The following is a 14941-nucleotide window of genomic DNA, read 5'->3' on the forward strand; positions in this document are numbered from 1 at the left end:
AAAAAAGGGTCGGGCACAGTGGCTCACGACTGTAATCCCAGCACTTTGGGAGGCTGAGGTGGGTGGATCACGAGAGACTGGGAGTTCGAGACCAGCCTGGCTAATATGGTGAAACGCCATCTCTACGAAAAATACAAAAATTAGCTGGGCACAGTGGCAGGTGCCTGTTATCCCAGCTACTCGGGAGGCTTAGGCAGGAGAATTGGTTGAACCTGGGAGGCAGAGGTTGCAGTGAGCCAAGATCACACCGCTGCACTCTAGCCTGGGAGACAGAGCAACACTCTGTCTCAAAAAAACAAAAAAAAAGAAAGAAAAAGAAAATAAAAGGCCGGGCACGGTGGCTCACACCTGTAATCCCAGATCTCAGGGAGGCAGAGGCGGGAGGATAGCTTGAGCCCAGGAGTTCGAGACCCACCTGGGCAATATAGAGAGACCCCCTTCTCCACAAAAAGGAAGAAAAAAAAAAGGAAAAATAATAACGTATTTTATGTACCACATACAATTACATTATCAGTAAAATTCATTTGACAATTTGATTTTATATGTCTCTTTTTTTGAGACAGATTCTCCCTCCGTCGCCCAGGCTAGAGTGCAGTGGCATGATCACGGCTCACTACAGCCTTGACCTCCCGGGCTCAAGGGATCCGCCCACCTCAGTCACCGAGCAGGGGGTGCTACAGGCACATACCAACATGCCCAACTAATTTTTGTTTTTGTTTTAGAGATGAGGTTTCACCATGTTGCCCAGGCTGGTCTCGAACTTCTGGGCTCAAGCGATCCTCCCAAAGTGCTGGGATTATAGGCATGAGTCACTGTACCTGGCTGTTACTTTTTTTTTTTTTGAGACGGAGTCTTGCCCTGTTGCCCACGCTGGAGTCCAGTGGCACAGTCTCGGCTCACTGCAAGCTCCGCCTCCCAGGTTCACACCATTCTCCTGCCTCAGCCTCCTGAGTAGCTGGGACTACAGGCGCCCGCCACCACGCCTGACTAATTTTTATTTTATTTATTTTGAGACTGAGTTTCGCCCTGTTGCCCAGGCTGGAGTGCAATGGTGCTATCTTGGCTCACTGCAACCTCCGCTTCCCAGGTTCAAGTGATTCTTGTGCCTCAGCTTCCCAAATAGCTGGGATTACAGACATGCACCAGAACGCCCAGCTAATTTTTTGTATCTTTAGTAGAGATGAGGTTTCGCCATGCTGGTCAGGCTAATCTCGAACTCCTGACCTCGTGATCCACCCACCTCAGCCTCCCAAAGTGCTGGGATTACAGGTGTGAGCCACCGCGCCCGGCCTACATTTTTTTTTATTTTTTAATGAGACAGGGTCTTGCCATGTTGCCCAGGCTCATCTCAACTCCTAGGCTCAGGCAATCCTCCTGCCCTAGTCTTCCAAAATGCTGGGATTACAGGCCACTGCACCCAGCCCTATTTATATTTTTTAAGAAAAGATAAAACAAGGGCCGGGTGCCGTGGCTCACGCCTGTAATCCCAGCACTTTGGGAGGCCGTGGTGGGCGGATCATGAGGTCAGGAGATCGAGACCATCCTGGCTAACAGAGTGAAACCCCATCTCTACTAAAAATACAAAAAATTAGTTGGGCGTGGTGGCGGGCGCCTGTAGTTCCAGCTCCTCGGGAGGCTGAGGCAGGAGAATGGTGTGAACCCAGGAGGCAGAGCTTGCAGTGAGCCGAGATCCCGCTACTGCCAGCCTGGGCAACAGAGCGAGACTGTCTCAAAAAAATAATAATAAGACAGAACAGTAGAACTTGGATTATAGTCTAATCCGTGACACCTGGAGCCCCTGTGAGAAATGAGGGGAATCACTCTGGGAAATAAACAGATCTGTGGCTGCCAGGGTCCAAGGGGAGGGGAAGATGGTGAACGATGCTAACTGGACATGAGGTTTCCATTCGGGGTAATAAAAAAGTTCGGAACTGGACTGTAGGGACTGCTCAGCACTGTGAATGTACTCAGTACTCAGTACCACTGAAATGCACACTTGACAACAGTGACAAAAGTAACTCTTGGCCAGGTGCAGTGGCTCACGCCTGTAATCCCAGCACTTTGGGAGCCTAAGGGGTTCGAAACCAGCCTGGCCAACCTGGTGAAACCCATCTCTACTAAAATTACAAAAATTAGTCAGGCGTGGTGGCACATGTCTCTAATCCCAGCTACTTGGGAGGCTGAGGCATGAGAATTGCTTGAACCCAGAAGGCAGAGGTTGCAATGAGCCAAGAACACACTACTGCACTCCCGCCTGCTGGGTGACAGAGCGAGACTCTGTCTCAAAAAACAAACAAAAAACCTTTTATGTTATGTGTATTTTACCACAAGGGAAAAAAAAAGAACTCATGAATCCCTCTGAACTACTTGGATCTGTGGAAAACACGTCCATGGATTGCATTTGGTGTACACAGGGATGGAATTTGGTTTTGTTTTTTTGAGATGGAGTCTCGCTCTGTCACCCAGGCTGCAGTGCAGTGGCGCAATCTTGGCCCACTGCAACCTCCACCTCCCAGGTTCAAGCAGTTCTTATCTCAACCTCCCAAGGAGCTGGGAATACAGGCGCCTGCCACCATGCCTGGCTAATTTTTATATTTTTAGTAGAGACAGGGTCTCACCTTACTGGTCAGGCTGGTCTCGAACTCCTGAGCTCAGGTGATCCACCCACCTCGGCCTCCCAAAGTGCTAAGATTACAGGTGTAAGCTACCATGCCTGGCCTGGTTGTTATGTTTTAATTTTAAAATATTGTTTAGATAGAGATAGGGTCCTGCTATGTTGCCCAGGCTGATCTCAAACTCCTAGCCTCAAGTGATCCTCCTGCCTCGGCCTCCCAAAGTGCTGGGATAAGTAGTATGAGCCACTGCGCCCAGCAAGAAGCATAATTTGAACTACGTGACAGCTTCAAAGGGAGGCTGGAAATCACTGTCATGAAGTCCACACTGTGGGAGTGAAAGGATGGGCAGGCCCAGCCCACAGTGACCCCACAAGCACTCAGCCACCACCGCCACTCAACTCTGCAACCTTCAAGAAGGAAGCACTCAGATACCAACAGGACATATTTCAAATAGTTTAATTTTAAAAATATTCTATTCAGTGCTAAAATATGTCTTCACTCACTGTTGCCCATTTCCATTTTCTTAAACTTTTTTGAAACAAAAAATAAAATCACAAAGTTCAATTCAACATGCAGATTTCAAAGAAAAGGGAGCTTTCTAGAAACTGAGCTGAAGGGGTGCTGTGGGGGATGGGTACTGTTGTCAGAACCTCAAATTCTTGCTGGGGTAGTTTGTGGCAAGAGGCAGGGATGTTGGAATGACAGGTACAGGTGAGAACAAAGAAAGCTGTGTGTGCGGACGTGTGTGCTGAGGGCAGGGGATGGGAATGGCAGCCACAAAGGACTGTCAGCAGCTAGGGTGCCCGTGAGAGGCAGGACCACCTCAGGCGTGGGCGGAACTGGCAGGACAGCAAGAAATCTAGACAGACTCTCTGCCCTTGTGTGGAAAAAAGCCCTTCCCTTCCCTCCAACGTCTCTACCCAGTCCTTCTCCAACAGCAGCCTACAGGGCCCCCAGTCCTAGGGGAAAGTCCGGGAGTCTACAGTCTCCATTCAAGTTCAAGTAACCCGAGGCACACTCTCTTCTAGAGGGTGCCTTCCACATCTCTCTCTTCTCGCAGAAGCTGCCAGCAGCTCTGTCCAGAGATTCTGGAGCAGAGACTGCTGCCTGGAGGTGACAGATGAATCTTGGGGTGGCCGATGCTCCAGCCAACTTGGGGTGCAAAAAAGACATGAGCGCTCCTCTTCTCAGGAGCCAGTAGACACAGGTGCCAGGGACAGGAAGATGATGCTACAGCCCCAAGTCCTACACCAGCCTTCCAGCCCGGAAGGCTCATGTGTGCAGGCTCTCGACCCCAGTGCTTGCCCTTACCCCAGCAACGCAGCGCGGCCAGAACCAGAATGCAATAAATAGAGGCAGGGCCAGGAGGCGGAGGGCCAGGACAGTGCTAGCTTTCTGACGCCGTCTGCGGCACTGTGGGTTGGTCCACACAGAAGCGCTTCAGGGGTGGGGCACCTGAGTCTTCCTCTTCCTCGACGACCTAGGGGCAGGCAGAGCATGGAATGCCAGGGCCAGCCCTCCCAACCAGAACCTTCCCATCACCTGAATTATAATGGGATGCCCATCCTGCTCCTTCCAGCAGATGATCAAACTTCCTCCCTTGCCTACAACCCCGGGACTCATTTCCAGCGCTGCAGATCCAAGCCCACATCCAGTCTTTCCTGGTTTTTTGACTTAGAAACTGGGAAGCCTGGCCAGCACAGTGGCTCACACCTGTAATCCCAGCACATTGGGAGGCTGAGATGGGCAGCTCACTTGAGCTCAGGAGTTCGAGACCAGCCTGGCCAACATGGTAAAATCCCGTCTCTACTAAAAATACAAAAATTGGCCGGGCGCGGTGTCTCAAGCCTGTAATCCCAGCACTTTGGGAGGCCGAGACGGGCGGATCACGAGGTCAGGAGATCGAGACCATCCTGGCTAACACGGTGAAACCCCGTCTCTACTAAAAAAATACAAAAAACTAGCCGGGCGAGGTGGCGGGTGCCTGTAGTCCCAGCTACTCAGGAGGCTGAGGCAGGAGAATGGTGTAAACCTGGGAGGCGGAGCTTGCAGTGAGCTGAGATCCGGCCACTGCACTCCAGCCTGAGCAACAGAACGAGACTCCGTCTCAAAAAAAAAAAAAAAAAATACAAAAATTAGCCGGGTGTGGTGGTGGGCGCCTGTAATCCCAGTTACTCAGGAGCCTGAGACAGGAGAATCACCTGAACCCGGGAGGCGGTGGAGGTTGCAGTGAGCCAAGATTGTGCCACTGCACTCTAGTCTGGGCAACAGCGAGACCCTGCCTCAAACCAAACAAATGAAAAACTAGAAACCCCAAAGTGACTGCTTACCTGTGTTTCTAGTGGAACTGGTTCTTCCTTGGTGAGGGTGGGAGGTTCATCAGCCACTTCCGAGGAGGGCAGGGAGGGCTCTGAAAAGGCAGCAGGGTCGGCCTGAGGGCAGGGGTCCCCTGAGGCCTGGACCTGGGGGAGCTTCCTTAGAGCTGTGTGGAGGTGGCTTGGTGAGGAGGGGAGAATACTGGCCTGAGAAGCAAACATTCATTCAGGGCCCAGCTGGACCAGGTCACAGCCATGAATGGTGGAAGGGCAAAATACTGCTAGACTGCAGAGGGCCATCTCTGCTGGGCTGGAGATATCTAGAACCCACAAATCCGCTCATCTTGTCATCCTCCAGCCCAAACATTATGACTCTAACTCAATCTCCCAGTTTTCTGAGAGTTGCTGTGAGGACTAGATGAAGTAATAAACACAGGAGCTAAGAACAGTGCATGCCAAATAGTAAGAACACAATAAATATTAACTACAATTGGCATTTCCCATGGAGAAACAAGTTCCATTTTGTAGTTGGCTGTTAACGGGTCACAGCACAGGAAAGCTAACAAGGGCCTAAGACACATCTATATATCCATATTATAACAAGAAACCTGGGTCGGGCATGGCGGCTCACGCCTATAATCCCAGCTACTCTGGAGGCTGAGGTGGGAGGATCGCTTGAGCCCAGGAGTTCAAGACCAGCCTGGGCAACATAGTGAGACTCCATTTCTACAAAAAATTAAAAGATAGCCAGGCATGGTGGCACAGGCCTACAATCCTACTACTAGGGAGTCTGAGGCAAGAGAATCACTTGACCCAGGAGTTCAAGACTGCAGTGAGCTAAGAATCAGCCACTGCATTCTAGCCTAGGCAACAGAGCAGGACCCTATCTCCTTAAAAAAAAAAAAAAAAAAAAAAGAAAGGAAAAAAATTTAGCAGGATGTGATGCAGACAGCAAAAATGCTGAAGACAGAAGGACTTAAAGTGACATTCATTCCAACAGTTACTAGACGGCCATGTGATCTTAGACAAGCGATTTAACCTTTCACTCTGTTTTTTTTTGAGATGGAATCTAGGTCTGTCGCCAGGCTGGAGTGCAGTGGTGCAATCTCGGCTCACTGCAACCCCTGCCTCCTGGGTTCAAGTGATTCTCCTGCCTCAGCCTCCCGAGTAGCTGGGATTACAGGCATGTGCCACCACACCTGGCTAATTTTTGTATTTTTAGTAGAGATGGGGTTTTATCATGTTGGTCAAGGTGGTCTCTAACTCTTGACCTCAGGTGATCCACCTGCTTCGGCCTCCCAAAGTGCTGGGATTACAGACGTGAGCCACCATGCCAGGCCTTTTTCTTTTTTTTTTTTTTGGAGATGGAGTCTCACCCTGTTGCCCAGGCAAGAATGCACTGGTGTGATCCCAGCTCACTGCAACCTCTGCCTCTTAGGTTCAAGCGATTCTTCTGCCTCAGTCTCCAGAGCAGCTGGGATTACAGGCACATGCCACCATGCCCAACTAAATTTTTTATGTTTTTAGCAGAGACATGGTTTTGTCATGTTGGTCAGGCTGGTCTTGAACTCCTGGCCTCAAGTGACCTGCTCACCTAGACCTCCCAAAGTGCTGGGATTACAGGTGTGAGCCACCTGCCCAGCCCAATTTAATCTTTCTAAGCCTTGAATGTTCATTTTCCTCATCTGTAAAAGAAGACAATAGCTGCCACCTCACAGGATTTTTAAGAGAATTATACCAGGTGTCAAATACCCAAGTTCCTTCCATAGAGCCTGGCACTCAACTCTAATGCTTGTTTTCTCCCTTCACTCTGTGAAAGGGGAAAATATAATCATTCCTCAAAATATCCCAAGCTGGTGAGAAAGGGCTTGGTGCCGCCTGGCTCTGAAGCGCTCTCTCGAGCCTGTTACTCTAAAGATGAGACGCAACAAGAGCAGGAAGCAAGGCCCTTCTAGGAAACTCATCCTGGGCCAACCACGACTCACCCTCCAGGATCTCCTGGCCCAGGGTTGGGGGCTGGGAGTCATCCGTGCGGAAGTCGGAGGTGTGTGCTGGGCTCAGGGACTCACTCTGCTGGGGGCTGGGGCTTGAGTTGGTGCTGCTGTCCACCTTCAGCTGATAGACGTCAGACACAGAACTCTGGTTGCTGTTTTCATCTGAAAACCAAACAGAACAAAGGCAGCAGCTGAGTGTGGTCATTCTCCTCAAGAGGAACTCTGGACAGCCAAGGGCCTGGCATCACTTTAGGCAGTCAAGGATACAACTGAGCATAATCATCATTGTGCCCGGCCTACATGACATAGATTATAAGTACCAGAGGCAGCCAGGATCTTTATGTTTATACAACATTACACTTTGGGAAGGTCAGGATATGCTTATTAAACGCTCCTTTATTATCCACTGATTGCAGCTTGTGGAAGGGAGGGGTGTAGCTGTGTCTCTGGTCAGTACTTCTCAATCCTTCTCACATCACAAGACGTGTAGAAAATGACATTTGTCAGGCACCCTTGGGCATCTGAAGGAGGCTGGTGGTGTCTGAAGGTGGTGAGCTCAGGCTTCAGCTGCCTGAATGCCGCAAGGACTGACAGATTAGCACCTGGGAGTTCTGCCTGAAGGCTTAAAGTCACCACCAAATTTCAAAACTTAAGAGTTACCAGGCCGAGTGCGGTGGCTCACACCTGTAATCCCAGCACTTTGGGAGGCCAAGGTGGGCGGATCACTTGATGTCAGAAGTTCGAGACCAGCCTGGCCAACATGGTAAAACGCTGTCTCTACTGAAAATACAAAAATTAGCTGGGCATGATGGCACGCGCCTGTAATTCCAGCCACTTGGGAGGCTGAGGTGGGAGCATCGCTTGAACCCGGGAGGTGGAGGTTGCAGTGAGCTGAGATTGCATCACTGCACTCCAGCCTGAGTGACACAGCGAGACTCTGTCTCAAAAAATAAAAATAATAATTTTAAAAAAAGAAAAAAGTAAGAGTCACCAATGCCTTCCTCTGCTGCACCTACAGCAGTCAGTCACCAAAGTGTTTCCCCTCCTGCTCTGGTATCATTTATGCTCATTCCTTCCTCTCCTACTGCTTCAGTTCAAGCCTCCTCATCTCTAGCCTGGCCTCCTGCAACAGCCACCTACCTCACTGCCCTGCCTCCAGTCTCATGTACCTTAAACTGAACTGCAAACCACTTCCAGAGAGACCTTTCTAAACCCTTCGACGCTCCACTGCTGCCTAAGGGAGAAATGTCATACCCAGTATTGTCTTTTTTTTTTTTTGAAACAAAATTTCACTCTTGTTGCCCAGGATGGAGTGCAGTGGCGCGATCTCGGCTCACCACAACCTCTGCCTCCCGGGTTCAACCAATTCTCCTGCCTCAGCGTCCTGAGTAGCTGGGATTACAGGCTTGCGCCACTACGCCCGGATAATTTTGTATTTTTATTAGAGACAGGGTTCTCGAACTCCTGACCTCAGCTGATCCACCTACCTCAGCCTCCCAAAGTGCTGGGACTACAGGCGTGAGCCACCATGCCCGGCCATACCCAGTACTTCTTAGGACAGGCATGAGCTGGCCTTGTTGCAACATAGGAAGTCCTTTCTGATCTCTGGCCTCAGTGCCTGCTGTTCTCCCACAAGAGAACTGTTCTCCCACAGGATCCTCAGCTCCAGGCAGGTTGGACCCTTACCCAAAAGCTTCGTCACGCATGGGTGCTTCTGCCCAGCTATTCCTTGGCTAGGCTGCCTTCTCTTGTCCTGGAAAGCCCCAGACCTCCCAACACAGTCCCGACATCACTTCCTCCACGGAGCCCTTCCTCCCTGGCTTGCATGGGTGGAAATGACCAACCTCTCTTACTCTCCCATGATAGCCTGTGCACGCTTGCATTTACCATTTCGCACACGTGCATCCTCCCGTGAGCCTCTGTGGACAGGCTCTGTGGCTCACTTGTCCTTGATTCCCAGTGCAACACACGGTACCTGCATACAGTTCGTGGTATTTACTAAATGAAAAGGAGGAGATGGTGGCCAGACTGAGGAAATGGAGGTTCATATGTCTCCCAGAGCTTTCTGACTATTGAACACACATCGGTGTTCCCTTTCCAACAGCATATGGTTGACCTTGGTGGGGCCTGGGAAAGAGGTGGGGAAGGGATAACTACACGCTGGGTTAGCTCAAATCTGGTTTTGAAGAGAAAGTCATAAACTCACGCTAGTCTTGACTCCTACAGAGACCTTTAATACCCACACTAAAATGGAAGTAGCATTTTGTTACCAAATGAATAAAGCTGTCACTTTTGAACTTAAACAAAACACTGTTCCTCCCTGAGCATCCGTTTCCTTAAATATGGATAATAACTGCCTGGTTTATATCACAGGCTGATACATGGGTAAAAATGAGACAGTAAAGTAAAAGTGCTTCGTAGACAGTACCTAGCAGGTAAACGTAAAAGGCAGTATCATGACTACAGTGCTGACCCAGCGGGATTGGTTTAGGAGGCAGAACATGTCCTAACAGTGGGTAAGCAAAAGCTTCGGCTTTGGGTAGCCTTTTCTAAGCCACTATCACAAAACATACAGTCTAGGCCAGGTGCAGCGGCTCTTGCTTGTACCTTGGAAGGTCAAGGCCGGGGGACTGCTTGAGGCCAGGAGTTCAAGGCCAGCCTGGGCAACATAGCCAGACTCTATCTCTACAAAAAATAAAAAATGAAGTACAATCTAAAAAAAAAAAAAAAAGCTTCTGATTCAGACAACCAGGACCTGACACGGAGTCTGTCATTTACAAGTTATGTAACTTCAGACATGTAACTTAACCTCTCTGAGCCTCAGTTTCCTTCACTGGAAAAGGAGGATCCCATTATCTATCTTGCAGTGTTACCGTGAAGTTTAAATGAAAAGATTTAGGTCAAGTGCCTAGCAAAATACCAGCGAAAAAGCAGGCGCTGAATTGATACACAGAATTCTTTTTTTTTTTTTTGAGACGGAGTCTCACTCTGCAGCCCAGGCTGGAGTGCAGTGGTGAGATCTCAGCTCACCGCAACCTCCACCTCCTGGGATCAAGCAATTCTCCTGTCTCAGCCCCGCGAGTAGCTGAGATTACAGGCGTGCGCCATCATGCTCAGCTAATTTGTTGTATTTTTAGTAGTAGAGACTGGGTTTCACCATGTTGGCCAGGCTCGTCTTGAACTCCTGATCTCAAGTGACCTGCCCACCTCAGACTCCCAAAGCACTGGGGTTACAGGCGTGAGTCACTGCACCCGGCCAATTCTTCTTATTAATGCATTCATCCAAGTTTTTCTTCTCCTGCAAGGAAGACACAGAGATGCAACTCACCCTGGAATTCAAGAAGGAGAGAGGAATTGGCTGAGGCATCAGAGGGAAAGCCATTAGGTTCTCGGGCTGCTGAACTGTTCGATTTTGACTTTTCTTTCTAGAAAAGGAAAAAAAGAGGAATATGACAGAGCCAAGCAGGAGACTCACAGAGAGGGAAGAGGGTGCTATGTGACAGACCACAGAGGTCTGGATTAGGACTGAACAGGAAAAACGACAGCAGCGTGAGAATCCAAGGACCCAAAGAAAAACAGAATCCTGGACAAGGCACTTCTCCTCAAGCCTCAGAAAAAATGAACTCTTCCAGCAGGAATATCATGAATCATAAGCAACAGGCAGATATATATACTTCAACTAGAACGTCCTATAGTATCCCTCTCCTGCCCTGATCAAACTGCTCAGGCAACCCTTCTCTATACGAAAGGGCAAGAAATACAAAACACTTATTTGAGAAAGATTCCTGTTTCAGTAGCCGAATGGGGAAAAAAGTGAGAGAAGGAGCAACCTCGTGTAACGCAGACAGTAACAGGACAAATGGGCCGGGCTAGCTCTATTCCTGATCCGTCAGCCTCATCCATTCAAAATGATCACCCCGGCCAGGCGCAGTGGCTCATGCCTATAATCCCAGAACTTTGGGAGACCAAGATGGATGGATCACCTGAGGTCAGGAGTCCGAGACCAGCCTGGCCAACATTGTGAAACCCTGTCTCTACTAAAAATACAAAAAGCAGCCAAGTGTGGTGGCACGTGCCTGTAATCCCAGCTACTTGGGAGGCTGAGGCAGCAGAATTGCTTGAGGTGGAAGTTGCAGTGAACCAAGATGGCACCACCGCACTCCAGCATAGGCTACAGAGCGAGACTCCATCTAAAAAAAAATTAAAATGAAACAATAAATAAATAAATAATAAAAATACAAAAATTAGCCTGGCGTGGTGGCATGTGCCTATAATTCCTGCTACTCTGGAGGCTGAGACAGGAGAATTGCTTGAACCTGTGGGGTGGAGGTTGCAGTGAGCCGAGATTCCGCCACTTTATAACAGCTTGGGCGAAAGAGCAAACTCCGTCTCAAAAAGAAACAAACAAAAAAACCCAAAAAACAAAATAATCACCCCATGTCTATTTTTACCTATAACATTTGTTCCAAGAAAGATATAGGTTATAAGTGCAGGGCAACCACAGTGGGCAGGTAAGTACCAGCTTGCAACAAGAAAGCCAAAGGACCAGGCACAGTGGCTTATGCCTGTAATCCTAGTACTTGAGGAGGCTGAAGTGAGAGGATCGCTTGAGCCCAGGAGTTTGAGACCAGCCTGGACAACATAGTAAGACCCCATCTCTACAAAAAATAAAAAATTAGCCACATATGGTGGCACATGCCAATGATCCCAGCTACTGAGAAGGCTGAGTTGGGAGAATTGCTTGAGCCTGAGAGTTCGAGGCTGCAGTGAGCTATGTGCACTCCAGCCTGGGCAACAGAGTTAGACCCTATCTCAAAAAAAAACAAAAAAACAAAAAAAAAGCCCAGAGTAAATCCAGGCATATGAAAATGAGAGCATCCCAAAAGCCAAAAGTTTAAATCTGAGTAGCCTCAAATTTACCAGTTCATACTTTTTATACATTTCTGGTAGATGCATTGTATTAGTAACATAATTTTTGTTAATAACTCAATTTTTTTGTTTGTTTTTTTTGTTTTTGAGACGGAGTCTCGCTCTGTCGCCCAGGCTGGAGTGCAGTGGCTCACTGTAAGCTCCGCCTCCCAGGTTCACGCCATTCTCCTGCCTCAGCCTCCCGAGTAGCTGGGACTACAGGCACCTGCTACCACACCTGGCTAATTTTTTGTATTTTTTAGTAGAGACAGGGTTTCATTGTGTTAGCCAGGACGGTCTCAATCTCCTGACCTTGTGATCCGCCTGCCTCAGCCTCCCAAAGTGCTGGGATTACAGGCGCAAGCCACCGCGCCCGGCCAATAACTCAATCTTACCTCTGGAGTAAATCAACTGCAGTTATGGGTCCCTGTGTCCTTTCATTTTTCAGATATAATTTTGATGTAATTGCAAACACTTTACTATTACATATATTACATTAATTTTTTTTTTATTTGAAACAAGGTCTCACTCTGTCACCCAGGTTAGAATGTAGTGGCACAATCACGGCTCACTACAACCTCCGCCTCCTGGGCTCAAGTGATCCTCCTACCCCAACCTCACTGAGTAGCTGGGACCACATGTGCACATCACCACGCCCAGCTAATTTTTGTAGAGACAGGATTTCATCATGTTGCTCAGGCTGGTCTCAAGCTCCTGAGGTCAAGGGATCCGCCTGCTTCAGCCTCTCAAAGTGCTGGGATTACAAATGTGAGCCACTGTACCCAATCAACATTTTTAATGGTCGCTTAATATTTCCATGATTCACTTAATCACTTCCCAAATACTGGACATTTAGTTTTGCATCTTTTATTTCTATTCTTTTTTTTTTTGGAACCAGTTCTTGCTCTGTCACCCAGACTGGAGTGCAGTGGTACAATCATAGCTCATCACTGCAGCCTTGAACCCCCAGGTGCAAGCGATCCTCCCACTTCAGCCTCCCAAGTAGCTGGGACCATAGCCACATGCCACCACGCTTGCTAATTTATATTTTATTTTATTTTATTTTTTGAGACTGAGTCTCACTCTGTCACCCAGGATGGAGTGCAGTGGCGCAATCTCAGCTCACTGCAAGCTCCGCCTGCAGTGGAGTCACCCAGAATGGAGTGCAGTGGTGCGATCTCAGCTCACTGCAAGCTCCACTGCAAGGCCTGGGCCTCCCAAAGTGCTGGGATTATAGGTGTGAGCCATTGTGCCTGGTCTGATTATTTTATTTTATCTTATCGTATCTTATTTTATTATTTTATTTTGAGATGGAGTCTCCGCTCTGTTGCCCAGGCTGATGTGCACTGGCTCAATCTCAGCTCACTGCAACCTCTGCCTCCCAGGTTCAAGCGATTCTTCTGCCTCAGCCTCCCAAGTAGCTGGGATTACAGGCACGCGCCACCATACCCAGCTAATTTTTTGTATTTTCAGGTAGAGACAGGGTCTCACTATGTTGACCAGGCTGGTCTTGAACTCCTGACCTCAAGTGATACACCTGTCTCGGCCTCCCAAAGTGCTGGGATTACAGGCGTGAGCCACCAAACCTGACCATTACTTTTACAGGTTTTTTTTGGAGCCTCACTGCTTTCAAAAAGGACGTGGCAATGTACCTGATGCACAGTTTCATATAGCACTGACGCCAACTTTTGGCTTTATCATCACTTTTTTCTGATATCTCATTTATATTTATTTTAATGGTTCTGTGTTGATACAAAATTTGTATTCACTACAGGGAATTCTGAAAATACAGAAAAGGAAAATCATCTATATGATTAGCCACAATATGAACATATATAGGCCGGGCACAGTGGCTCACGCCTGTAATCGCAGCACTTTGGGAGGCCGAGGCAGGTGGATCACCTGAGGACCTGAGATCAGGAGCTCGAGACCAGCCTGGCCAACATGGCGAAACCCCATCCCTACTAAAAATACAAAAATTAGCCGGGCATGGTGGCAAGTGCCTGTAGTCCCAGCTACTTGAGAGGCTGAAGTAGGAGAATCACTTGAACCCAGGAGGTGGAGGCTGCAGCGAGCCAAGATTGCGTCATTGCACTCCAGCCTGGGCGACAGGGCAAGACTGTCTCGAGAAAAAAAAAAAAGAAAAAGGGTCCTAATACAGCATAAACTTGCTTCTCCTCCCCACTCACCATACTGTAAACATTCTCCTAACCCAATGAATAATGCTAACAAAATCTCTCTCTCTTTTTTTTAAGAGAGATGGGGTCTCACTATGTTGCCCAGGCTGGAGTCCAGTGGCTGTTCAGAGGCACCATCATTGCACACTATAGCCTCCAGCTCCTGGGCTCACGTGATTATCCTGTCTCAGCCTCCCGAGTAGCTGGGTCTACAGGACAGCATTACCATGCCCAGCGATAACATCTTTTATCATAGTTATAAGGCTTTACAAGGTATGGGTGCACAATCACTTAGTGAATTATGTACAATCATTTTTACTTTGCTTTTGTAATTTTTATTATTTTTTTACTTTTTTGAGAGAGGGTCTCACTCTATCCCCAAGGATGGAGTGCAGTGGCATGATCATAGTTCACTACAGTCTCTAACTCCCGGGCTCAAGCAGTTCTTCTGCCTCAGCCTTCCAAGTAGCTGGGATTACAGGTATGTGGCACCACACCAGGCTAATTATTTTTTTGTACAGACAACGTCTCACTGTGTTTTCCAAGGTGGTCCCAAATTACTGGTGTCAAGAGATCCTCCTGAGTTCTGGGATTACAGGCATGAGCCACTGCAACTGGCCTAATTTTTTTTTTTTTAACTTCTATTTTAAGTTCAGGGGTACATGTACAGGTTTGTTACATATGTTAACTTGTGTCGGGGGTTTGTTATACAGATTACTTCAGGCCGGGCGCAGTGGTTCACGCCTGTAATCCCAGCACTTTGGGAGGCTGAGGCGAGCAGATCACAAGGTCAGGAGATCGAGACCACGGTGAAACCCCGTCTCTACTAAAAATACAAAAAATTAGCCGGGCGCTGTGGCGGGCGCCTGTAGTCCCAGCTACTCGGGAGGCTGAGGCAGGAGAATGGCGTGAACCCGGGAGGCGGAGCTTGC

The 14941-nt window shown here is 48.5% G+C and overlaps 1 protein-coding gene across 1 annotated transcript in view; it reads right to left on the reverse strand.

Annotated features, from left to right (window-relative positions):
• Positions 1-3054: 3054 nt before the first annotated feature.
• Positions 3055-14941, reverse strand: part of BCL7B (B-cell CLL/lymphoma 7B) — a 25402-nt gene continuing 13515 nt past the window's right edge. Inside the window, exons 4-7 of the mRNA XM_011930877.1 lie at positions 10253-10349; positions 6916-7086; positions 4946-5025; positions 3055-4095 (exon numbers count right to left, since the gene is read on the reverse strand). Of these exons, the coding sequence (XP_011786267.1) occupies positions 4003-4095; positions 4946-5025; positions 6916-7086; positions 10253-10349 (441 nt within the window). The 3' untranslated portion in view covers positions 3055-4002. The remainder of the gene's footprint in view (positions 4096-4945; positions 5026-6915; positions 7087-10252; positions 10350-14941) is intronic.

Source organism: Colobus angolensis, unplaced genomic scaffold (genome assembly GCF_000951035.1).
Source record: "Colobus angolensis palliatus isolate OR3802 unplaced genomic scaffold, Cang.pa_1.0 Scaffold120, whole genome shotgun sequence".
In the NCBI taxonomy this organism is placed as follows: Eukaryota; Metazoa; Chordata; class Mammalia; order Primates; family Cercopithecidae; genus Colobus; species Colobus angolensis.